Below are 27,760 nucleotides of genomic sequence, written 5' to 3' on the forward strand. Positions count from 1 at the left end.
AAGGGTCAATTTCATCCAAATCCTGAAACAGAAAAACCAAACTGTTGCTGCTGCAGTAGCACACAACAGTGTCCTTAAAGTAGTGGTGAAGCATTGCACAAATATAAGAGTCATCCAGATCTTGACACAGGATTTATTATTTTTCAGGTAAGCAGGTGAAAGAGGCCAGAAAGTCATCTCTAAGGATGCAACTGTCTTCCTTACATATATACCCTAATGAAATTCAACTTGCAACCATAGTCTACAGAGTTTTACAGTGTGCTTCAACAGATCTGCAGGATACTTAACATTTAATTTAAAAATGTTACAGATTTTTATGCAATTTCCATACAACAGTAGCTCATTTTTATAGATGTTATTGATTTATACCAGAATTTTAACACGTTCCAGCTACTGACTTAATTTTCCATTTAACTGAAATGAGACTCCAGCATTGTATTCTTTATGTTGTTGTAGAACCTTAATTTTTTTTTTCAGTTCCTTAGGATATTTCCTTGATTATATGCTAATTTTTACTAATCTCATTATTTTAGGAGAAAAGCATGTCTTTTAAACGGAAGTCCCTTCACTATGATTTTCTGCGCACTTATTAATGTTGGATTCTCCACATGTAGCTACCAGCACCTTACTGAAAATTCAAACACATGTGGCCTGTGTTTATTTGGCTTAAAACAAGTAAGCATCAAGCAAATCTGATAGAAGCTGAGCACTTTCACAAATCAATCCATTTTACAGGTTCCATCTGCTCTTAAGTGCTTCCCAGAGAACAAACACTGTGTCACTATACCACATATTTCCATTGCACTATCCCAAACACACTTAAGCTGCTGACAGATTAATGCTTAGTTCACTTGTGGCATACATTCTTGGGTTCTTACACATGTTCTTATAAGGAAATGGAACTCACTAAGCACTTAATCACAAGCTGGGGTAGTGCTATGGCCTGGAATACAACACACTAACTCTGTTTCAGGAACAGGCAAAGGTATCTCTATTTAAGCCATCGCTGTCACTACCACTGCCCAAGGCCCAGGAAATCAAATTACCTTTGTCAACCTCAGTTAAACTAAAGTAAGCAGAAATTTGGCAAAGGGTAGCCCTGAGAGCCAGGGATGAGCCACCTGAGGAGCGTGCAGGAAGGGCCAAAGGAACGTGCTGTTTACTGGAACACAACTTGCCTGGCTTAAGGCATGCGGATATTTGCTTGAATCCATTAGGAAGAAATCTTGGTAAAAGAACTGCAAAGACAGGAACTAATATATAAAAACAGTATTAACTGAAAAACTGAAGTAAAATACAACACAACTTTCTAAAGATACCCAGTTAATTGTGGATTTACCTGGTTAGGAAGCTGTGACAGCAAGAGGAACACATCTGAGTATATGCAAACATGAACATATGCAATGAATGTTTGCATTTGTGCTTGGGAGAAAGGTGAAGTTTCATGGAAAAGCCTTTGCATCCTTACTTGATGTAAACCAAGTTCTATCAGTTCACAGCAGTCAAGAACTTCATCTTGTTTGATGATTAAATACAAGACACAAAAAAGAAGGGATAGCTTTTTGGGGTGAAGAGCAGGAAAATTTTAAGCAATTTTTTTCTGCATTCTATCTGGTAAATGTTTATCCAGTTCTGACCACTGAAATAGATTTCATAGAAGAAGGCTCAGTAATTCACTCCCTAGGCAGACTAATCCCTCACTATGTACACCACACTGTTATCACCAACAGTGAAATTTAGAATCATCCAGGTTGGAAAAGACCTCTAAGATCATTGAGTCCAGCTGTTAACCCAGCACTCTGGAATTCACCAATACACCATATCCACAAGTGTCACATCCATGCAGCTTTTGAATACTGCACAAGAGATGGTGATTCCACTACTTCCCTGGGCAGCCTATTCCAATGCCTGACCACCCTTTCAGTCAAGAAATGTTTCCCAATATCCAATCTAAGTCTCCCCTGTTTCACCTTGTGCCCGGTTCCTCTCATCCTGCCATATGTTACCTGGGAGAAGAAACTGGCTGCCAGTGAAGTGCTTTCTCCAATGAATTGCATGTTGCTGAGCACTGTGGTGAGATTGGGATGCACAACCCAGCCCTGATTTCCATGAAGATGTGTCCTTTCAATTTATGACAGACTTTTGTCACTCTTCTCTTTTTTGGCTCAGCAGGGTCTGAGAGCAACTTGCTGTGAGTTCTTTTAGTGTCACTTAGATGCAGTCAGTGCTCTACCCTGGGGTTTTCAGATGCAAAGATGAAGAACAGTGACACTCCTCACCACTGCAAACAAGATGGGAAAAGTCCTGTTCCACTGCAATATCTGGAGTTGGTTGTTCTTTGATGTGTTAAACATAACTTAACACATCACAGTTTAACCACTGGACTTTCTTGCTCTCCTCAAGGTATCAGAAGTCAGGAGTGCTTCCCCGGGACAGTGCTGCTTTCAGAGCAAGGCAGGGGGTTGAAAGCATGGGGTATTTAATAAAATTAACAATTTTAGTTAAGTCAATATACTTTTGTGTCACAGGTTAATGTTGATCTCTCTCACATGCAAAAGACCTTGCAACCCACACTTCCCATCCCCTCCACCTCTGTTTTTTTTCTTTACTGGCACAAGCAACCCAACACAATCTAATAGCATCTCTTAATAAACATCCAGCATTGGAAGAGCTGGCTTGAACTGCAAACTTAGACAATACCCAGATGAACTGCATCCAGACAGGTAGCAACTGATAAAGCTTGAGTATGCATTCAGGATTTTATCTTACTGTAAGCATGCAAACCTGTTTTTCGTCTCAAAATTCTGAGATGTTGAATTGGCAGAGGTAATATTACCCAACTTGGTTAGGCATTTTGAAATCCCTTGAAAAATAAGAGACCTTATGCTGGCACGGTACTGAGACAGATATCTAAGATAACTTATCTTTAGCAATAGCCATGAGACCATGTAACTAATTAGTAGGGCATTCCCCTGGTCATAATTTACTCTGTGATTTTTTGGTAAGACTTGAGAAGTTGTGTTGCATTTCAGAAGACACAATGTCTGTGTTTCAGAACATCTCAAACTACAACATGCAGCAATTTTCCCATTCTTCTTAGGCAAGGTCTCCAGTCATATTTACACAAACATTTTTACAACATGTAGTTTATGCCAGAGTCTAAAGCAAAGTACTTCACAAAATGCTTTGGTAAATCTTGCAAATTAGCCCTATGCCGAGAAAATTAATCTCCTAAATATTTTTTCCTTTTTATGACTCTATATACGGTGACTTTTGTTTCACAGCAAAGTAGGATCTAATTCCATTTTTCAAAGTCTGCCAAGCACACTATTGCATGAAAATATTTTCTTTTCTCTTTTCTATTTCATCAACAATGATTCAAGTAGAAAGAGCTGGTTCAGGACGCTTCCACTTGTTGGCCGTCACTTTTGCCAGTTTTTGGAAGGTTTCTGAAAGGCTGGCCAGCCTTAAAAGAACAATGTATCCTTGGTGTGCATCATTCATCATACCTGTATTAAGATGTAAATGAATTAATGATGTCGCTGCAATGAAAACACTTTGATTCCAGAACTTTATCTTCACTTCTGGCAGCCCATCAGCTGTAGCCTCCAAGAGCACATTGCATGGCTAGTGAAAGCTGATTTTCCTCTTAGGAGAGTGTTTGCAACTTAGGAGAGTGTGGCAAGTAGCCATTTGCTTTGCCCTCTCCCTTTTTGATATTTTGTGATGATGGGAAAGAGTTAAAAGAAAGACCTTTTTACCCTAATTTTGATATTTCCAGGCTTCTTGTCATCATTCTTTGGTTGCTTATATCATAGACCCATGCTCTTCCTTCGCTGGACATGAGTGCATTGCATTCCTAGAAGATGACTTTATTTTGGTTTTAAAATATGTATTTTTTATTATTAATCAGTGGGCTTGCACTATTTTCTGAGGGTGATTCTTTCCTCTTTGATATGTTTCTCTTGCTCTCACATTCATCAGTTTTCATGGCCCTTTGGGCAGACACTTTCTGTTTCAGTGAAACTTTTTCCTTAGCAGCACTATAGCCTGCCTGTATTTCAGCCTTCCAGCATTTGTAATCAGTTACCACCTTTATTCTGCTCTCTACCCAAAATCATTTGCTTTTGGTTTCTTTCTTCCTAATTTCATCTTCAAAGTCACATAAATAAAGCTGATTCAGGCTTCTGTGTCTTGCCTGATGATAAAATGATAAAATGACAAACTGAACCCTAGAAAAGGAGTTCCAGTATACTCAGGGGAAGAGGAGAGAAGCAGCACTGAATTACCTCCTTAACCATGGAACTGGTTTATCTGAAGGTGAGAAGCATCTCAGAGCTGGACACCAGCACACAAGTAGTTGGGATTCTGCCCTAAAGCGGATAGAATTTCTAATAGAAAACCAGAGTGGAAACGAAGCACCTTTTGTGGCAGCCAAGGGAATACGTGCAAAAGGGTTTTACAGTTGATCAGAAGGTCAATACAACATCAACTTTTTCACTTGAAATTGCATAATCCAATATTCAAAAGATTAGGCATTGACTAAATTTCTGAAGGCCATAAACTGCTGTATTTATGAGGTAGCACAAGTAGTGTTTCCATAGTAGTTGGTATTCTCAGCATTTCCCTGTGGCACAATTCTACTGCTAATTACATAGGGCAGAGTGCTTGCTTAATGTGGCTGTGTTGGTTCTCATACCAGGATTAGATAATTTAGAATTAGGTTTGATACCTCCAATGTCCTTTGTATAGAAGGACTGGATTTTCTAGTTTTATGGGGTTAAGGAAAATTGATTAACAGACCTTGACCTGGTCAAGTGAAATACAGTTCATAGTGATTTGGTATAGTGGACAGGAGTGAACCTGTTAACAAAGGTAACTTTATGCACCCAAAAATAAGGATATTCCTGGTTTTCAGGTACACCCAAATAAAACATTCCTAATTACATCTTTCACAACATTTTACCCCTTTTACTCAAATACAGGTAAATTCAAGATCTGGTGAGCTTGCAGGCTACCATCTCATCACTAATTGTGTGGTCTCTAGGATTTGCTCACTGCAGTAACCTACATTTTTCTCCCATCTGCATGCTCTTCTTTTTTTCTTCCTTTCCCATCAATATGAGTCTGTGAAATTTCAGATTTACTCAGCATCACCTATTTTACTACAGAACCTCTGTGATCTTCATTCTTTACATTCCCTGCTGCATGGATCATCTCACTAGGAACTTAGTAATTCATTGTCATGGTTCTTGTTTGACAATACCTCCTTCGATTTTCAGGCTCAGCACACCCCTCTTCAAAGCACCATCTTTCCATCTCTCACTCTCCCTGGCCATTCACATTGATTCACCCTTTAAACAAATTATGTTCTTCAATTTCTTTGCTCTCCTTATCCACTGCTCCTTTCCTCTTCTCCTCCTCATGACTATGGTTTTCCTTTTAACTAACTCTTCTGGTTTTTCAATGGGGAAAAATACTGCCTTTTCATCTTTTTTAGCCTTTATCTCTATTACCTCTGTTTCCTTGCTTAAATACCACAATTTTACTTTTTCACTACTGTTCGCATGTGTACCGCAAGGAACTCTTAATTGATTCCCACCTTGGAAGTATTGCCAAGTCTCCTCTCTCTGCTTCCTCAACTCAAATTGACAAATTATTCTAACAAAGAAAAGGGTATTTTATGACTAAAATCAGACTTCTCCTAAATCTCCCCTCAGAGAATGCATTGTTCCTTACAGCGTCTCTGCTCCTGTTTCCTTCATGCCCTCTCATTTTTTCTCTTTCATCAGAGATAAATTGTAATTTATCTGTCTTTTTAAGTGATTCTCCTCCTTTTTTTCTCCCTTTCACCATGATTTCTACCTCTAAAGTAGCTTTTGCAAAGCAATGTTCAGTTACTGTCAAAGGAATCTAAAATGCCATAGATGTTTCATGTGTCTCTATTTTTTAACTGTTAATTGCTCCCTTGAAATCACTTCCCAACCTCATTTAAGTTTTGGTTCTAACCAAACCTTTGCTTAGAATCTGTATGCCATCAATTCCACCCTTTTCTTCTTTGCAAAATCCATACAGACACTGTGAATTCCCCAACATTGTTCTCAAAATTGTTTCAATACAATAACTATGTTGCATTTTTTTTTTTCACAGCACACAAATCTAGTGTGTAATAGCAAGCAGACTAATGAAAAGAGCTCAGGTAATGGCTGCATAAGTCCTTACTTTGCAAATTGCAAGCATGCACATATAAAAAACCAAGAAAGGATCCCCTGATTATAAGACAAAAATACCAGCTATTAGTGCTTAAGTAAAAAAGAAAAGCAAAAAACCAAGAAATACCAAAAGTAAACTGAATTTTTTGGCCCTGGTAGGCAGACAGACTGGGACCAAAATGCTTATTCAAGATAAAGCATGAACCACTCTGAATGGTCTAACATCTTAATCTGAAAGTGACCCTACAGTAAAAAAAACCCAAAAACCCAAAAGAAATCCCTGCAGATGAAGTTATCATTGCAAAAGAACACAGAGCTTTCAAGATCTGTGAAATCTAAGAACACCTGGAAATGCTATGTGAGAAATGAAGAAATCAACACTTGCAGTTGTGTCAGAGAAATATGCAACTCTGGGAAACTTAGTGATTTAGTTCACTAACATCACTAGGAGATCACAATCTGTAAAATTCAAATTCAAATAGCTCTTGACACGAATGAAAGATGAAACTAGAAACTAAACCTGAAACTAGAAGTAAGCACCAGTATACAAATATAGAGCTACTGGACATACACTGATCCAAAAATCTTGCAGCAGTGTAGTTATTTAAGGATATCTTAGCCTAAAAAATGTGGTATACACTGAACAAGGCACTGCAAATTAACACTGCTGTTGCTGAGCTTCTACTCATGTGTGATAGAGTCTATTGGACAAACCAGTGACATCAAAATTACACCAAAACCCCAGCTGGCATGACTGGAGAGAATAGTAAGAATTTCTCCCCATATGTAAATATGTGAAAATAAAGAGAGGTAGAAGGGGGAGCACTTATGGAAGTGTGAGTTTATGGAAGTCATTGAGGACCATGCAGGTCAGTATCACTTTGGGGGACAATTCAGGGTTGTTATGGAAACATACAAGAAAAACAAAACCAGGGAAGAACCAAAGAATTGAAGGTGATGATGCTCGGCAGACATACACAGCAAGCAACCAGCAAAACAGAAAATCCAATTCCTACATGGGAAAGGGATTGATCAGGTCATAGGTAACTTAGGCACCAGATTTCACGTGTAAAACCTCTCTTTTTCATTTTTTGGAGAAGGTTATTGGGAGCGGAGGGCAGGAAGTCGGGAGAAATGGAAGACAGAAGTGGGCTGCTGAAGTGTTTGAATGGATTCCTAAACATATCAGCCCAGTGACAAGCATTTTCCCTGTGTATGGACAAAATAGGTACACAAGCCAAAAATGGTGTAAATATTGCTACAAACACCCGTCTTTTGGAAGAATTACCTATAATTAACCAGAGACAATACACTCTCTTATTTATACTGGGTTTTTCTCTTCTTTTGACACATTTTGCCCTAAACATTAAATGCCATGGGCATTTTCTAAAACCCCCAGCAATGTGAATAAGGAAGATTTAGTTCTTTCTGTTCTTTGTTTCATTATTTCTTTAAATTGCTTTCTCCACCTTGACATTTTTCTCTCCCTCTCGGGTGATCCCAGAGGTAAGATTTATGTTTACAACTGATGGTTTATGATTAAGACATTGAACTTTGGTCACGGAATTAGTGCTCTCTCTAGGTTCAGCCCCGCTCGAAGCCCCGGGGGACCTTCCATAACCAGGGTGCCGACCGGAGCCGGGCTGTAACCCTTGAGCAGGAGCATCCCCCAGTGGCCTTGCTCATCACTGCAGTGCAGTTTTGGGGATATTTTTCGGTTCTCCAGCTTTCAATGTAAATACAAATTCAATTCAAGTGCCTCAGAACTAGCCAGTACACAGAAGTCTGTTGAGCTCACTAAAGAACCAAAGATATTTGATAAAAAAGAATGATTTCCAGTCGTTGCGTATATCACATGTGTATTGCAAAACACATAGCTGTAAAAAAAGGATTTTTTTTTTCTAAATGCATTCAAAAAGGGGGGAAAATCAGACTAAAAGAAAGTCAGACTCTTTATTGGAAATCCCTCTTGAAGAAGAGAAAATAGGTTTAGAGTTTGTTCCCATAATATTAAGTCCTATAGCTTCTTTTGGCCTTTTTACAAGATCATGATTCAAGAAAAGGATACTATAGCAACCATCCATTTTTAATCTGCCTTTTGATTGAAGTTCACATACTTGGAAAATATAGACCATCATATATACTGAATTAGAATTTTAAATCAAAAATTCCTGGCTGGTATTTCATTAACCCAATGAAAATTCAACCATGTTCCCAGAAAAAGACAAGAACACATCAGTCATTGCTCTTAAACCCAGCCCTTTGCAGAACAATCCAAAACTGCACTCCCTGGGATTGCTTTCCCTGTTCCCTAAATGAACTCAGTCACTGACAAAAGGGGAAGTAATGGGGTACTACAAAATATTACTGGAAGGGATGGAGAACAGGAGGAGGTAGAAGGGCAGACAAATGGTGCACAGATAACACAAATATGTGGTGCTTACACCCACCCAGCTCCCTCCACTGCAGGAGCAGAGCAGGCACATTGCACAAGCCCTGCATTTGTGCTGACTCAGTGGAGGGGCTGCAGGGGGAAGGACGTGCAAGGCTGCTGGGTGAGGAGCCAGAGCAGCACTTCTGCACAGCACCTCTGCAGGGCATGAAAAGAAGGGATTTTCTCTTGTTATATTGCAGCCCTCCAGTTACTTCTAATGCTGCAGCACTGGAGATGAAGGGTTTTCAATTAAAACAACCCATCTGAAAAACAGTGGGATTTCTACATTCGCTTGAAATTCAGCAGGGGATTATAAGCAGTGCAGAGCAGAAATCGATGAACATTTTTGTTGTCTCTGTATCAGAATCTCACCAACCTGATGTGCCATGAGCCCAAAGAGGTGACATGGTGTTCTCCAGCAGGTAAGCCCAGCAGGCCTGTGGTGTCACATAGTTACTTCTTTTCCTCCTCTTACCCTTGTCACAATAGCTGAGGACATCTAGCTGAGTTTTATAACGGATGCATTTTTCCTCTCTCTGGCAGCAGTGTAAAGCACTGAATACTTGAGACAAGGGGAAAATATACCCCAAACCTAATCCCCAGAACATATGTGCCTTGTCAGTAATTTAAGGGCTAAATGCTGGGTCCTTCCTCTGAGGTAACCTAAGGGAAATCTGTCTTTCTCAGTATCTCTGAATCTGATCCTTCACAAGCAGCAGTCAGAGCAGAGTGTGAATGTGCTAACTGAGACATGACAAACCCGTGTAACACCTCTTGCTGATACTCTGTTATTCTGTGGTTAAGGCTCATGAGGATTTTTGAAAGGAAGTTTATTTTTGCAAGCTGCTGAGTGCTGACTATGACATGGGGCAGCTTTCACTTAGGCAAATGTCTTAGCTTTGGTTAAGGCTCTTGGACAGACAGGCTATTAATGTGGCATTTTCTAGGAAAGCCATGTAGATACACTTGGCTTAGGCTATTCAGTGAAAGTACATGTTGTAGGTTTTAACAAAAAATGGATGGCTACAGTTCAGCACAAAAGGAGAAGGCAGCTTTTCGTCTTGGCAGACACTACCTCTTCCTTTCTGTTTGCTAAACCATATCAGGGATCCTGAACAATGCTCCTTATGGGTTTAATTGCTACCTAAAACACTGGGCTGGGTATCCAGCATGACAAATCAGTTTTATGTAGTACAGATCTATCTCTGCCACTTACATGAAGTGGATGATTCTGAAAAAGTCAGCAAGCATCATAATGAAAACATACATTATGATACAATGTGTCACACAGCACTGAAAATTAATCCTGCTGCTAAAGGAATGGAAAATGCACAATAAACACATTACCTGAAATTAAAACTGGTTCTGACCAAGTCTCCAGAGCCTTTAAAGTTGTAACAATGATTTCCTATTTATATGGACTGAGTGAATTCTCAGGTGATTCCCTGTGGAGATCGTATGAATACTTTTTCCAGAGCTGAGGAAAGGAAAATAGGTAGCTATAATGGAACTGCAGGAGCAGCCAAGCAGTAGATTGATTCAACAGGAGAAATTCAATGTATCCCAAAGGATTTCCTAGGATTTGCTCTCCTACTGCTTAGGGCACAATTTGTTGTAATGAGAAACTGAGGATTTTGTTTCAGGGGTGGTCAAAGCTTGCAGTGATGACTTGAAGGTAAAAAGAAGAAGAAACAACTGAAAATCTCTCTTAAATAATGCTTTTGGGTGAGGAGAGAATAACAAAAAGCTCTCCAAGGCGCAAAAAAGGTCAAATATCTCATGTAAATAATTATTACCTTAAGAGATGCTAATTGGATGCACAGTCAAATCCTTCATCTCCAAACTGCTGCATGAAACAGCTTGAAAACGATGGTACACTTCAGCAAGCAAATCAGAGAAAGCTTTATTAAATTATCTGCTAAGACTGCACTTGGTCTCACTGTAATCTCTGCTCTCAGAAATGTCTGCAGAAAATAAATGCTCAGTTTTCAGTTGTGAAGAACTGAATTAATATAAAAAAACCAACCCAGAACAACTGAGGTTTGGTTTTTATATTTAATAGGGGAACATTTAAACATGCAGAATACTCTGTTCATCTGAAGTGTGTCACAAGGTAGAACACTGGCAGGAAGCATGTACTGCTGCAGTACTACACAAGCCCTGTGTAAAAGGTTAAGTGGGACATGCACAACGTGAATTTCACCCTTAAGAAACATGAAAATTTTCAGGCACTCATGTCCTCCTCTGTGAAAATGAATAGTCATTATGAACACAGAGCTACTCCACAGTTGTGATGCACCACAGCCTATGCAGGTTCATCAATGATCACTTTTTAGGGAAAGCTCTGAAACACTATGCTCCTCAAGTGAAGCCCAGAGTTTTATTCAGAAACAGGCTGCCATATGGGATTTCCTCAGGCAAAATGCTGAATGCTGATGGCATATCCATTTGATTAAGGGAAATATGTAACATCTGAAATGTTCATATTCACAGCAGAGCATATTGCTCAGCTCTAGCACACCCCTCACGCTCCTCAGCATCACACAGTGTATTGAAACATCACGTGGTGCACCAGCAGAGAGGAAATGGATGCTGTAAAAAATACCTTCCTGAGGATGAACATTCGTGTGTGAATGACATTGTACCTGGACACTCAGCACAGGCTTACATTTAGTTACAAACAATGCAACTATTCAGAACCCAAAGATGTGAGCTTTCTAAAGCTTTTAGCACACTGACCAAAGCAGAAGCACCTGCCCTTTCTGTACTAGATAACCAAAGCTGCATTACAACTCCAGGCTCCAATCAATTTCAAGCCTTGTCACAATATGTAGGAGCTCCTAAACTATCCTTATCAACAAAAGACCATCAGCCTCAGAAACTCTCCCAGCACATAGCACAGGAACAAGTACTGATCAGGAGAGAAGAAAAGCAAGTACTTCACCACCTTGATCTCTCCCCAGAATAAAGACCAGGAACTTTTTCAATTTCAATTTCCAGTTGAAATTTCACTTTCCAAGAATTTTTTTATTCTTTCTATAAAATCTATGTAATAGAGTAGACAGAGAATACACATTATTTCAACAAGCCACCTGCCCCTCACTTTTGCCCTGTCTCAGCATAAAACACTGATATCCGCATGTCAATGGAGCCTGAAACAGAAAGTCAGTTTCTGATCAGGGATGGGGCAGCATCTGAACACATGAAAAAACAAGGAGATAATAATAAGTTATTATTACTATATTTCCTGTTATCCTTTTAATTGCTTTCAGCCTGACTGTGAAAGCAGAATGAGCATCCTGCCTCATTCACCAACCTGGAAAGCAATGCAAGATACCCACAAGAAATAAAAACAGTAAGAAGTATCAAGATGAAGCACAGTCTTCACTTTCAATGAGACAGCCAGCTCTCCCCTCTCTTTGGAACCAGCTGAACCAATTGCATCCCTTACCTGTATGGTTCCAGAGTCCTGCTGCCATAATACAATGCTTCTTCCCAGGATTCAAGGTTAATACAGGCATCCATGGCACAGTCAAGCATTTTCAGCTGGTAGATATTTGTATCTGGGAGATGACCCTTGTGGCTCCTCAAGAGATTCTGGCACCTTGCCAGGATATGCTTCCACTCTGTTATTGGCCTTATTAAAGAAATTTATTTAATCAGACAAAAATACAACTTCTAAATGCTGTTTAGCAAGGAGTAAGAGCCTCTAAGCATTAAAATAGAAAAGTTGTCATCATTCCAGACTCTGCTATAATTCTTGAAAACATACTTAAATGCTGAAGTGGCAGCTTAGGTAACTGTGCTTTGCTTACATGTAGCAAAACAATTTCTATAGAAGGCAGTATTTTAGCAATAAATGGTAAAAGAAAGATGAAAATTGCAAGGATGTTTTAATACATTACAAAAATTCAAATAACTTTTATTTAGGTACTGAAACATTATTTACTTAAGATACTCCAGTTCTTAAAGCTGAGGGCAAGAGTCCATGGAAATGTCTTTTAAAAAGTCCCAGCAGCTAAAAGAAGAATTTAAAAAAAAAAAAAAAAATATATATATATATATATATATATATATATATAATGACTCACTCTTTTATGCTGCACATTTATTTTTCTAGAATTCTCATGAAATTAGAACCTTTTCTTGAAATGAATTAATTTTCTCCTTGAAACATTCATAAAGAGCACTGTGATTTTTCTTTTCATGTACAGCTGCACATTTCATGCATGAGAAAGAAAAGTATCACAGTTTTGATGTCTGACTGTAGTTCAGGACTACTGATCTTGGCAGTAAAGGAGATTTTCACCTCCAATGCTACAAGATTTTTTGTGAGATTTGAATACCAACCTCCTCCTTTTGTGAGAAAAGATAACCTTGCACTCACTTGATTTGGATAGTCCTTAGCACAAATAACTTTTTCCATTACATTCTACATGATTTGACTTCTCTGAGGACTGGTTTCTTTTCTCTCTGACCACACCTAATCTGAACTCCAAAACCTGCAATTTTCAAATGAGTATTACCACCTGTGATTGTACCCATGGGAGTCCCAGAATGCAAGCAGTCTTAGCACCAAAAAGATACTACTCACACAAGTAAGAAGAAATTAAATAAAGAAAAAATTAGACTTGCAGCAAGAGAAGTGATAACATTGATTGTATTATAGCCCTTTCCACACAATCAGCTCAAGGAAGTCCAGCAGTTATCTTCACAAATCATTGCAAGTACTATTCACACTAATCCAGAAATGAATTTAAAGTGTACAATGACAAACCTGTGATGAAGTAATTAGTCCATGTTGAACATGGGAATATTTACATACTTAAGTTTAAGAATGTGACCACCATGGGCCAGGATTTATAGCATGGTTGTTACAAGGCTAAACTAATTATTTGTGAATTGCTCTCATGCCCTTGGATTGAAAGAGCCATATAAGGGAAGGAATGTGTTATTATAAAATTGCACCTTAACCTTTATATCTTTGGCAAACATCCATGTATTCTTTACAACTGATTAAGGACAAAAACCAGAAGAATGAGGGATGTTATTTCCACTTGATACAATTTTTGTAGAAAGTACAAGCCACTGACATTCTTGAAAGATTACCATTTTAGCTGATGCACAGTATGTCTGCTTTTACTTTTCATTATTCTGCTTTGTGCATTCACCAGCCTCTGATAGTAGATGTGCTATACAACAAAACCTCTTGGACCAAATTTTCAGGTAAGTAAAATTGCAAGCTAGAAAATCTGCCCTCAGCTGCAACAGTACCAAAGAGCTGCATGTCCTGCACCAGCCCAGGAGGAGAGGAGGACTGCCCCAAGCAGCTCTAACTAGGAGTTTAGCATTTCAGCACCACATCAGTTACCATCAGTAGGTCAGAGTGTGGGAGTCACCAACTTTCCCAACTGCAGAAAGTGTTGGTTTAATTAAAAATTAATTTAAAAATTTTTAAAATTAATTTTAAAATTAATTTTAAAAATCATATTTGCAGGACCTAATAAATGTGTGCCTCAGTCTGCCAGGAAGGTTTTCTACTCATTATTGGCAAGTGGACAAAAGTCAAGTTCCCTATTCAATACTGCACTTGCCACTGCATGCCAGCTCACACTGCTGTTGTGGTGCAGTGGAAGGAAAGATGACAAATTTCAAATAGTCATGACTGGGAACAGAAGTTGAACAGACAACAAGAATAGATTTTTCCAGCCACTCCTGATGCCTTTTATTACCACGCATTTGATTAATTTTTAACTATCAGTTAAATCAGTAATCTTAATTAAAGACACTCGCAAAATACATTAATGCAATTTCTCCTGCAATTTAATACAGGAACATTAAATAGGACCAGAATTCTGACTGCATAGTTTAAGAACTATTGCACCTTAGTTAAAGATGCAATGTTAACATTGCAGGTTGAATGTGGGCCTTGAAGGTCTCTTTCAGTCCTGTGTGTTTCAATCCAGTGACTACAGAGGAACTTAAAACAAACTAGAAACTATGTGAGATTAAAACAAGGTGGATGATTGTTTCCCCTTTGCCAAAACTATTAATCTCTCTGGATTAGAAAGAAACAAACTCAGTGTAATGCATTGGGTTTTTTGTTACTGTATAAATTGTGATCACTTGTTTCCAGCCTGGAATATCACTATGCAAACTTGGTTTTCGTGCTGCCAAAAGAGTACTGGAAGATTAAATTCTTTCTAGTTTGAGAGAAAGCCCACGTTTCTGAAAGTGGTAAGGCATCTTGCCACAACAGGCCGAATTCCCAGTCAGGGAAATTCCACTGAATAGACCAAGATAAGAAAGAGATTAAAAAAACCCTAGTATTCTAGTAAAAATCTCCACCACTCTTCTGCTCATCTTTTCTTGGTTGTTGCTGTTCACTAATTTCTTTAATTGGATGGAATATCTACATGACAGCCATTAGACTCCAGTTCTGTTTATTAGTGCAAGATCATTTCATTCAATTTGCTTAATTGCCAATTATTATTATATATTATTATATCTTATTATAACGATGCTATAATGTCTGCTGTGAACCTGTCTGTGATTATTTCCTTGTTATTGTCATTGCTGTGCAAAGAATGAGAACCTGTAAACATTCACACTGAGAGTAATGGAACAAAGAATTTAACTTTGCCCAAACTGAGCTTTCATTTAGAAGTGTATTTATATGAAATGGTGGGCTGTGATAGCAGAAATCCAAATCAGAGCCAAAATAACCCTTCATGTCCTTGGCAGTTGCTATCCCTGCCATGAAGCAGTTCCATTCCAAGCAATGAGAGACTCCATTATTAATACAATTAAGAATTTTACACATTTTAAACACCAAATGAATTCAAAAACATTACAATAAAAAGAATGTAAATGTTTGGAAACTAATCCCAAGAGATGAACTGCATACTAATGGGATCTTTTCACAACTGAATGACAGACTATAGCCTGTCACTGAAAGGATACCTTCTTTTGATTTTGGATATCTCACTTCATTTACAGCATCTTTGACTTCTTTCCAGGCATGCTCTTCACCAGCCAGTTTCTCAGCATCCTGGATAATAGAAACAAATGCATATAATGAGAAAAACAGTAAAATGACAATATGCGGTAATGACGAAAAAACAGGGTTAAAGGATTTAACTGTTAAAAGCTACTTGTAGAAACTGTATTGCTGTTTTCTATAAACACAAAACCCCCATTTCATCTGGAATTCATTCTCACCCTGTTTTGTAAGCAAATGAGATGATATAGAGAAATATTAATGTAAACTTGGAAACATTAAACACTCAAATCAGATATTAAGTTTGCAACAAGAACTATGATCAACCAGAAGAAAAGAATTAATAGCCTTTTTTTGCTATCAAAATGCATTGAGGAGATCAAATTCTTTCAAAGACCTGCTACTTAAGACTTCCCTTAAGCAGACTGTAGAAAGGATTTAGCAAGTAATTTTGCTTAACCACATGGTGATTACAGAGACAAACAGTGGGAGTTTAGTGTCATCCATTACAGTTATAAACATGAGGTTCCAGGAGAAGTGTACAACTCAGAAAAAATCTGAACTACCATTTCTTCATCACTATTTCTTCCCTACTCCATTGGATTCTACAAACAGCTACATTTTCCTATCACTTTCTCATAAAGAAAAAAAAAAAGATTAATGGCTACAGCAGTAAAGAGAAAGTTTCCTATTTCAGCTCTCTAGCAGTGACTAACTGAACCGTAGGCAAACCACTTGGAACAAGCATTAAAGCATTTACAGACACAGTTAAGCATCTTGTGGGATTTCCAAAAGCATCTAGTTCTTCCATTTCCATTGCTAAAGAACTAAAATACCTTTAAAACTCGGGCCAGTAATACACTGCAGTTCATTACTGCTCTCTCCTTATAAAATGCCCTGCTACTTTGAATAAGAGGGTTTTTAAAGTGCAAAGTCTTGCAGAAATATTTTAAATTCAGTTTTAAAAAGATCAGTCTTCAGCAGGGGCAGAGGTCTGCAGAGGAACAGTAAAAGTGTGTTAAAATCTTACCAAGCACTTTGTAACCAAGAGATGCTCACCAGGAATCAAAGAAGCACCTCCACTGAAAAGCCCATCATCTGTAATTGCTTAGAATTGCATCATTTTCTTATTCCACTGCTCCCCATTTGCCATAAATTCAGAAAAAAATTACAGTGAGGATCAGCACTCAGTTTCACATTCAATTTGCAGTTTTGTCTTTCCATCTGCTTCATGAAACAGCAGACCTCTGTGGATTCCAAGATGATTAAATCAAGATTTAATCAAGGTTGTTCTCAGCTGCCCTACCTTCCTGTAGGGGCTTACAAGGAGGGCAGCCTGACCCCACTGCATTCTGAACATAAACTTCCCTTACAATCAGTTCTCTGAATGAAATGATCACCTGGAAATAATTTTGTGCAGAGCTGAATTTGCCACCAGAAGGGATAAGGTGAATGTTAGGACAAACCTGCTCATACCACAGAAATTTTATCAACACAGTGAGTGAACCTGCCCAGCCCTCTTCCAGCTTTGCAGCAGGTGGACACAATCTCCTACTGCCAATGTAACCTCTACTGATTTTTGTGGGACCACATGTAGTTCTGAACACAGCTGGTTAACCTGAAACAATCTCTTTAAAATGCCTTCATGGGTCAGGTGCTGCTCATCGACTGATCTAAAAAATAAATCCAGCTTATAAGATACTAATAATGACATCTGTGAAATCTTCCATTTAAGGAGCTACTAAACCAGAAAAAGGGTTTTAAATTCTCTTTTCTCACTAGCCCAAGTATCATTCAGAGTGTTTCTCTAACATGTTGTAAGCTTAGCAACTAAAACCTCAGAAGCATGGGAATTGAGAGAGATTTGTAAGTGAAAGAAGGAAAACAACTATGCAGCAAGGCCAAAGACTTAGGGCTCAATTTGCACATAGCAAGACTGATGGATGAATGACTGAAGTGTTCACTCAGATGAGATTAATCTTTCTCTGTCTAGTGCAGCTTTTTGAGTTCCTGTTGTCTTCTGGCATTTAATTAGCAGCATAAAGCAGGGCAAGGTTGGGGGTTCCAACCTTCACTCTAGTGCATAGAGTTAAGTAAACACTGGCTTCATATCCAGGTAGAGAATAGAGACAGTCTGCTGGACCAATAATCCCCAGCCCTCTCTGGATTCATGGTCTTTATCCTTTTTGTATGAGAGTTTAGGATGGACGGATCTGGGCAGGATGCCTGGCTCTGGGAAGGATTTAAGTCACAGGTTTCAATGAGATGTTTTCTGTGTTCTTAAGATGAGGCATTTTAGGGATTGGCTGACATAAGAACAAACAAAGATTGTGGGAACTCAGCACATCCCTCTGGATGTCCAGAGTTGCCGAGAACCCTCTCGGGGGGCTCAGAGACCCTGGCATTCTGCCTGAAACACCTGGTGGCTTGACTTTGATCCTTCCAGCAAATTGCCACCTGTGTATGAGGATTTGAATGGTGCAAGAATAATGTATTTACAAGGTGAAAATATAGATTTTAGGGTTTTTGGTATAAGGCTTATGGGGACAAGATGGAGGAATCAGGGCGTGTCTTGTCCTTCTTTTTTCTTCTTGTTCTCCATTTTCTGCTGTGATGTTGGCACTTGGGGATTGGTTTAGAGTAGAAGTGCACTGTCTAACATAGGTGATGGGTATTGGAAATTAAAAGTAAATATGATATACATAATTTGTAGTATATAAAGACGACACCACCTCAGGGGCGGTCAGAGTGCTTGTGGCTGCCTTGCTGAACAGATCTCGGCTGGGCAGAAAGAAAATTTTGTAGATAAGAAATAATAAACAACCTGAAGACCAAAAGGTGAAGAGTCCAGACTCGTTCTTCAGAGCGTGGGCTGCCTCAGAACCATCCTACGTGTCTTGGGGCAGAGACCAGACAGCTGACCCGAGAAAAGATATGACTAGCTTGGCATTTTACATTTCTACTGCTCTTCAATCAGATTTCCACACATGAAAGAAGTCCTGTCCTTTCCTAAATGATCTAGTTCAAGCTATGGAGACTGTTTCCAAACAGGCAGCCAAGCAGGGGCTGCAAAACAACAGGAGCGGCTGTCACTGGGAACACTGCCTTCCAGCCTAATAAGCTTTCTCCAGGTAAGTTGTTTCTCTCCCTTGGAAAACACTTTCAAAGTCATGGCCATGCAGTATGATTAAGCCAGTTAAAAACACAAAGTTGCCTTGGAATTGAAATTATGAAAATAATTTACATGATTAAAAGTTATACTGAATTTTTAAAATTCAATCTAAGAGCATGGTCATAACAGCTATGAAGATACAGCTTTCTGTGGAGTAACATCCTTTCAAACATCTCTTTTGAGATCAAGTTCCCAGTCAAACCTCCAGGAGTGCAGAGCTGCCAACAATAAAGATGGACTTTTTTCATTTATAGAAAAGAACACCAGCTGAAGAAAAAAAGAAGCTTTTGAAAAAGAAGGAAGAGCTGGCAATTTCTGCCTAATTATTTTCCTAATTTCTAACTCTGACACTAAACACGAGTTTGCTTCTCAGAAAAACAAAATATTTTTCTCTTGGTCCAAAAAACAATTAGACCAGATAATCTACTCACAAAGCATTAACAAAAAGGAGAGAAACAAGAAAACTGGAGGATATCTGATGAGGACTGCAATCTGTTTGAAGACTGGCCTAATATAAAATGATCTGTAGTTCTATCTTTAAGTGATAGAAAGTTTTATTATAAAAGCATCATCTCCTGAAACAAGTACAGACATCAGACACCACAAAAATAAGCATTTGAAAGTAATCACCTCTTTCATTCTCCAGTATTTCTATCTAAAAATTAATTCTCTCTCTATCTTTTCTGCTATTTGAGTCCTGAAGACATTCCATCCTTAATGGAACTGTCCTTAGAAAGGAGTGTAATCTACAAAGTACAGATAAATGCCTCTCTTGCCTTCCTGTTCCTTCACAGCACTCCTCTTCCCCCAGTTACTCATCTGTTTCTCATACTTCCTGAAAGTGCTCCCTGCATATTAATATCAGGCACTACTGCTATCACACACAGTGTTAGCAATCACTGTTCTTTGTGATCACAGCATTAAAAATCCTGATTGCTGAAAGATTCCCACATGGACAGCATGTCCTCTGAGAGAAGATATTTCTCTTACCAAAACAAGCACATGCTAACCAGTAAGCACCATTGCCCTCTCCCCAAAAGTGCTCCCGCAGCTCCCCCACTGATTGTTGTTATGCACTGCATCTCCAAAACCCTCCTGACCACCACAAAGATTTATTAAGGACTAGTTCTCCTTTCACATTTAGGTTACAGTATAGTTATGAGACATGGATTTTTGGTCCTCTATATAAAGTTCACCTTTCTCCTTATCATAGGTGGGGGTAGAGAAACAAGCCCCACATTGCCCACAGAGAGGAAACCATGAAGCACTCCTCACTTCCTTTCAGAGAAAGGAGAAGTGGCAACAGGAAAATCCAAATGGTAAATAACCCCTATACCTCTTTTTCTCCTTCCCAGCATTCCTCCTATTTGAAGTATGTCCAATGGCATCTTAATTATTTGCCTATTTTCAGAATTCAGCTATCCAGTCCCACATAGGCAGAAATAAGCAAAGCTTTGTAGGAGGCATTGGACTCCCAGGCTGCCCTGAGACAAGTGAAAAAGAAGGACTAAAGTTTTCCTGACAAGTATCTGCTCTTCTAAATATACAAATGGATTAAAAGACTGCAATGTAACCAGCAAATGTCAGTTTTACAAAGGATAAAAACATATAAACCATAGTTCGAACAGAAGTTTGGAGTCTAACAAGAAATATGACTGGATATGGTATTTTTGCAAGACTGAAAAATCACAGCAAATAATAATAATTTTTTCTGAACACAAAATCTATTTATAATAACAATAACAATCCTGTGTGACAGCAGCAGATAACCCTGTTCTCTCTTTATTGTGGAAGCTTATTTTTTAAGTTTTCTGAACTGTAATACTTTAACACCTTAAAAGCTGTAGATACCTCAAATACCTAACCATTTCATAGAAATTGTTGTCCATCACATATGATTTGCTTAATTTTTAATTTGAATTCATTTTTAATAATTCCTAATTTAAAAATTTAAGCAACTACAGATGGGCATCTGAAAAGAACAGAGGAGCTCATACACATTTAAATTAGGGAATGACATTTTAGAACAGATCTCTGATACATTGTACTCTGAAAGCACAAATAATGATTTTCTATTTCTGCTTCTATTTTAAAGTGCAGGAGCTACTGCATGTTTGTTTCCAGTAAACTCAGTAACTCGTTGTTTTATGCCAGACAGCAAAAAAGCATTAAATGAGTAAAGACACTGCACATCTTCTGAAGTTTCCCTTTCAGGAAGATGAAGAAAAGTCAGTGAGAAAATGTGGTACACAAGCTGTGATATTGCAGCTATACTAAATTTCTGCCATGAGTTCTTCAGAGCAAAAAGGGCATGAGGTCCTGCCAGGCAATCACAGGTGCAGGCAGCTACAGACACAGCAAAAGGAAAAGCACACTTGAGCGCTTCCTCAAAACAGCTGAGGTCATCTCCTATGAAACTTTTTATGGACCAAGTTTAAACCCAGAATCAGACTTCTCATCTCTTAGATTCCGAGGGCTGTGGTTTATAAAAGCCTGCAGTTTCAACTGAGGATTCACTCGCTGTCAGTCTTGTCAATGTACTTCATTAAGAACTACAAGTATGTGGAAATTATTAGTGCACACAGCACTGATAATTTCACATGTTGCGATTCAAGATTTACAAGGGATTTCTGAAGTTTTCAAAGCTCCTTGCCCTGCTCCATGAAAAATAATGTCAGATTCATAAATACCAGTTTATCTATCCTCTGCAACCCACATAAGATTGTCCTCACCAGAAGCCTTGTGTTTTCTGTCACATGGCTGGGATGGGACACATGGCAATTCCAAAGGTACTCTATTTGCAAACAAAAAACCTCTGTGTTTCCTGTAAGGCTCTTAGGAGGGGATGGGTTTCAACTTCTGAACAAATTGAATTTGTACTTTTTATTTTTGAATTCTCAGAGTAAAACAAGACACATTAGAGCTGGATGCTATATTGAATCTGTGCAGTTCATTGCTCAGTATTAGGCAGGATGCATTCCCTCACACAATCAATACCAGCTCTTCATGGATTACTGCCTCTGGTGTCTGGAAGTGCATAATAACTGCACAGGTTAGTAACACTCTACATCATATAGATATTGGAAAATGTAGCAGTTCTTCACATCATTCATGTTTAAGTGCTCTACTTAGGCATTGAGACCAAGATGAAGGCCTTCCCACACCCTGCTTACAAGTAATGCAAAAAGACAAACACCTTCACAGGGCAGTATGAATAACCTTCCCTTAACATTATCCAACTTAGTTACAACATTAATATATTTACACAGAAATTTAAAAGTGGCATCAAAAACAACTGTGAGAAATTTATTAAAATGAGATGCTTTCAATAAAGAAAAAGTTAAGATCAGCAAGTCTATTTTAAGAAGTCAGTTTAATTTAATAAAATTAAATGGGACTAAGATAAGTCCATCTTAGATTTAGTTAAGCCAAACTATAAGGTAGGAGAAGCAATCAGACAAATAATTCTCAACCTCTACCGCTGCAAGTCCAATATCTGCCAGGTTCACAATTCTGCACAGCAGAAAATAGTAATCCCATTTCTGTCAGAGTCATACTCCATTCTCCTTTACTGTAATCCCATTTCAGCTATTAATTTCTGTGACTTTTTTAGACACACACATTTTTAAACAGCCTTTTCAAAGATCACTGCATCTGTATTTTGTATGATACACAGGCAACCTCATAAATATGAAGAAAATTTTATAGTGAAGAAAATGGACATAGTTCTTCCTACTGACTCCCTTGCTATATAGATTCAAGGGTCACATTAGCTTTCCTTGCCAGAGGAAAACACAATTTTTTCCATTTCTTTTGTGGGTGTTCAGACACCCATGCTGAGATTCATTTGCTCAAATGTAGATATTTGGGCCACCCTTCTCTATGATAAAGAAACACTCTCTGGGTGCAACTTGCATTATCCTAAAGCAGGCTTCTAAAATATGTCAGATGAATAACAGTCAAAGTGTGTTCATTCTTCTCCATTTTATCCATAAAGAAAGTCTAGAGCAACTAGCCCAGATGATGACAGTTATCCCGTAGCTGTCTGAGATGTGGTGAAACAAATCATAGCTGTAGATCCCCCTTTCAGATGTAGAACACCCTTGCAGTGGTGGTGCATTATATTTCAATAGGTCCAATTTAACAGCAATTCCAGTTACTCTCTATTATTTATCTGTTCTCAGAAATGTTTATTATTCTTTCAGTCTTTGTCATCCATTAATTTTACTGGCAATGTTTTTGCAATTACTTTCATTTCATTCATGAAAATGCTGTGTACTCTACAAACAGAGTTATTATGAATACACTTTGGAATTATTTCATAAGCATTATATATAACTAATTATTATGGTGATTTAATATTTAAGTGTGTTGTCAGAACTTTAGAGTGTATATATATTTAGAGTGTGCATATAAAAAAATTCCTGTTGTAAGAGAAAATACACAGCTCAAAGTACTTATTAGTCTCAAACATCAGAGCCCAATGGAACTTCTTTAAACCCAATAATGCTCCCAGATCAAGTGTTATTATTAGAGCTTTTCTGTTTTACATGTACTCTTTGTGATAAAACTCTCAACAAATAACATTACAGACAGCATTTTCTCTCTTAAAAAGCAGTATAAAAGGATGCTAGGCTACTTAGCAAGAAAGCATGATAGTATCTAAAGACAGTCTGTCAAAATATAACAAATACACAGGGCTAAGCAGCTAAACTACATTATAGCATCTTGCCACCTGGAGACTCCTCAAATGAAAGGCACATGCATTTAATGCATTCTGAAGTCATTTCAGTCAAGTGTAAGTTATTCTGGTTGGTGCCCAAAACATTTACCATATTTCTTTTTAAACTAGGTCCCTTACATACTACTACTCTTTTCGGAGTCATACTTGCCCTTCTTTGTGTCACACACAGCTCAGGCCCTGGGCATGACTGACACTTTGCAGACCCAAGACCTCAGTGCCTACCCCCAGTCAGGATGATGAGCAACAGGACCGAGTTTTGTGTCTGTAGCAGCACTGCCTTTATAAATCTCCCTGTGCCAGGAGCTTAGGGCTGACTGCACAATTCCCATCCAAGCAGAAATAAAAATTGATTGGACAGTGGGAAGAACAATAAATAGAAGTTTACTATTTATCAACTCATAAAAACCAGAAGTGAGGAAAAGCAAAGGAAATTACTTACAGCTTAGCAGGAGTGAGAGAGGGCCTTATGCCAGATCACCCAAAAATTCTTGTCACGTTTGTAATTCCATTGTGATTTCCAGCATCAGTACAAAAACAAACCCTGTGTTAGTTCATCTACCTGAGCAAGGATACTGTTCAGCCTAATCCCTAGCAACAGTGAGACTGGTATTTCACAGGCTGTCTCAGACATTACACATTTGTTAAGGCGATCTCTAGGTCTCTCAGCACACAAACTGACAGCTATAAGGCAAATCTTCTTTATTCCTTAATTCTGCAACCTGTGGAGATATGGAGTGCCACTGAGTGCATTTAGTGGCTCAGAAGAGATTTGTAGGTCCAAAATCCTCAGAATTTTCAGTTATTCACAAGGTATAATCCAATCCACATTCATCAGTTCACTGAAATATGCACTTAAGTTTAAAAGCATATATAAATCAAATTGAACTTAATATCTATGCAAATGACTAAATACTTCACTAAGTAGAAGTGTAGTTACTTGTGAAGTTCAATATATGCTTCAGTGATCTGAAGGACTTGTGCCCATTGAATTATTGGTTCTCACTGAAGATATAATGACATTAATTTAGATACTAGTTTTGAACTAATATCAAAACAATTTAATATCTTAATGCATGAGATACCACATGATAAAATTGTAGCTATAGTAATTCTGTTTTTTTAATGTATACTGCAATGTAAAAGAATAGTATTTACTTCAGCATGTGCTTTCTGAATGAATGGGTGTGAAATACAGGAGGCTGATGGTTTAGAAATAAACATGCAACATGATTAAGATAATACATAAATTAATCCACTCTACACCTTAAAACATTTGCTGGATCTCAAAATTCCTAGAGTGCTGATAAAAACTAGTTGCCTAACTCACTAGTGTGCTTCTTGAATATTTAGCATCATAGTCAAATCCACACTCTCCAGTCTCCAGGTTTTTTAAGGTCATGAATAAAGGAGGTTGAATTAATATTTTACAACTGCAGCTCCCTGAGTGAGTACAATACCTGGAGTTTCCTGCTCTAGACTTTTGACAAAATATTTGACTTCTGACTAGATTAATATTAGCTTAATATAATCAAAGAAGAAGTTTGCAAATACTTAAAAAATTATGTAGAGTGTTTTAGTCATTTCAAGAAATTCTTACGAGAATTATTATTGAGTGTCCCCTAACTAACACCAATTTAAACAGTGAAGGCTCTTCCAGGGTTTAAGGGAAGTGGTCAGCACTCCACAAGGCAAACAAGCGCTTGAAACAGTTTCCAATATCTTTCTGTTGTTCTGATTCGATAATAGGAACGTTTTAGTCATTTTCACAAAAAATATGAAAGAAAGTGAAAGAGACATTCTCTAAAACGTCATAATGCCATAGAAACTATTATAAGACCCTTGAATATTTCTCAGAGCCTTTATTTACTGTTTGGATAGCTCCCATGCAGCTGGCTCCTGTTGACTGCCAGTTTTAGAAGTATTTAAACGCCTCAGCATTTAATGGTGATGGGTCAAGGTGACTCAAAGCAAGGAGAGGTAGTCTACATCACACCACCTGTACTGAAAATTGGACATCTTACCTCAAAGCAACTGTTCCTGGGACCTCATGCAACAAATTACTTTGGTGTTACATAGTCTTCACTGGATTTCCAGTTTTCAAAAACAGTCCACAGTACCAGAAATCTATTTCTTTATGTCCTGATAAGTACTCTCCTCTAAGTACTTCACTCATTGCTTAAAACAGACAAAATGTCCTAAAATATTTCTCCCAGTCAGATAGATGAGTGCTGCCCTTCCAAAAAGCTACCTCAACACTTTCTTTGTAACATTTCTTTGGCAGGTCAGGGTTTGTGGCAGGGAGAAGCAGCTCATTTCATATGGACCCCCACCCTCTTTAACCAAATGCAGAGTAGTAGCCACAGAACCTCAGTGTCTTTCTCCACTATACAAAACATCTAGAGATTGAAGCTACTGTATTATTAGATAGTAGCTGGAATCACATCTAAAGCACTCAAAGCTCGTAAGGATTTCTTTTGTGCATGGGAATGATGCAAGCTTTACATAAAGCTGTAAACTTGAAATACTTTGAGAATAAAAATTTTGTTGTCTAGATGCTGTTAAAGGAAGTGCAGGAGCCTTAGTTTATATCCAACACTAAGACAAAGATTCATACATAATCAATATGATGCAGCCAGATATTTTTCTTAATGACGGTGTTCAGATAAGTCTTGGGCAGAATTGTGATACATTGTTTTACTACAGTCCCCAGTTCAAACCACTGCTAATGGCATAATCAACATCTTCCATAGAACACACTGAGAAATCCCATGGAAAACAGCAGGACATCCTGCAGTGGGTCAAAAAAATTACCCAGTGGTCTGTAACTCTTGTGGCTGGAGTACATAGAGCCTTCTAAAGCCTGCTGGCTTCTACAAGAGTCTCTCTCCATGTCTCAGAATAGAGCTCACAAGTACAAAATTTATAACTACAGCTTAGTTATTGCATTGTTGTGACATGAATTAAATTATGGCAAGAAGCTGATATGGCACATTGCTTATCATAGCAATTTTTCAAGCCAAAGCATTTAGTCTGCAGTTTTACAGTCTCAAAAGTTATAGGCTTCCTTGTTATTCAAATGAGCTCATTCTTGCTTTAATACACCTCAGAGAATATTAGTTAAGGACTGGAAATGATTTAGGCACTGAAGAGGATGATTCTGTCTTTCTCAACCTATGGTGCTTTCTACGAATTCAGCCAGAATCTCAATTTTGAATTATTACACTGTCAAAAAGCAATTAGAATGAACTCATGATACCTGATGACCTTGCCACACAGTTCTAAATCAGTCAATCAATATTTGAAAAATAAAATTTGGCTTGAAAACAGTGTTTAAAAGCTTAGAGGCAGCTGGCAGGAAAGCCATCTCACTTAATTTAAATAAGCCTAGAGTGAAAGATGCATTTTCACGATGTGGCATGGGAAATAGCAATGTGAGTCTTTCTAATAAATTCCATACTGAGATATACAAAAGAATAACTAATCTTTTTTAATTTTACTCAAATAATGGGCATTTCAGCATCTAATTTATGAAGGGAGATATGAAATAGTGCTTCATATGACCTAACAAAGGTCACAAAACAAATAGCAGCAAAAGAAAACAACCCCCACCATGTACTGGATGTGGAACACATTGTTCATGAAATAGGAAGAACTCTTAAACTGTCCTTGCACGTTCCATGCATGCACCTTTGCACACACATATGCATACAATACTGCTTTTCCAGCCAGACCTGTGTTTGTCCAGTGCAGGTACACGTCCACTTCACCACAAAAAGCAATCACAGTGAAAGGGTTCACAGAATGTGCTGTTCTTCCAAGAGAGGGAATGGTTTATTCACAGATTTAATGATGGGTAGATTACCAGATAAAAATCAGGACCACTGGATTAAACTTTTCCCAGACTTTTTAAAGCTATTATTGACCCATTTAAGGTAAAACCATGGTCATACTTACAGGCTCGATATGCACAAACCTGCTTAACACAACCAGCCATTATTCCTCTCCTCTGATTGGAATTTTCAGCAAACTAGGACAACAGGCATTGCAATGAATCTAATCTTTACCAAGCATTTGCACCTCCTGTATTTGCAGTATTTATTTCTAGTGATTTCTGGGCATTGTATGTACAGTAAGTGATCTCAGACAAAAATACACTGTAAGAAATACTCTGTAAGAAAGGAAAGATTTATCAGGACAA

At 38.1% G+C, this 27,760-nt stretch overlaps 1 protein-coding gene across 13 annotated transcripts in view; it reads right to left on the reverse strand.

The window, feature by feature from the left end:
• SMYD3 (SET and MYND domain containing 3) overlaps window positions 1-27,760 on the reverse strand; it is a 385,946-nt gene that overhangs the window by 32,909 nt on the left and 325,277 nt on the right. For 12 of the 13 annotated variants that reach the window (XM_059468066.1, XM_059468065.1, XM_059468071.1 and 9 more), the window contains 2 exons: window positions 15,610-15,697; window positions 12,098-12,272 (listed from right to left, as the gene is read on the reverse strand). In XM_059468066.1, coding sequence (XP_059324049.1) covers window positions 12,098-12,272; window positions 15,610-15,697 — 263 coding nt within the window. Of the gene's footprint in view, window positions 1-3,281; window positions 3,510-12,097; window positions 12,273-15,609; window positions 15,698-27,760 lie in introns of those variants that run through there. The other variant, XM_059468070.1, reaches the window with a different exon arrangement.

This window comes from Ammospiza nelsoni, chromosome 3, assembly GCF_027579445.1.
Source record: "Ammospiza nelsoni isolate bAmmNel1 chromosome 3, bAmmNel1.pri, whole genome shotgun sequence".
Taxonomy (NCBI): Eukaryota; Metazoa; Chordata; class Aves; order Passeriformes; family Passerellidae; genus Ammospiza; species Ammospiza nelsoni.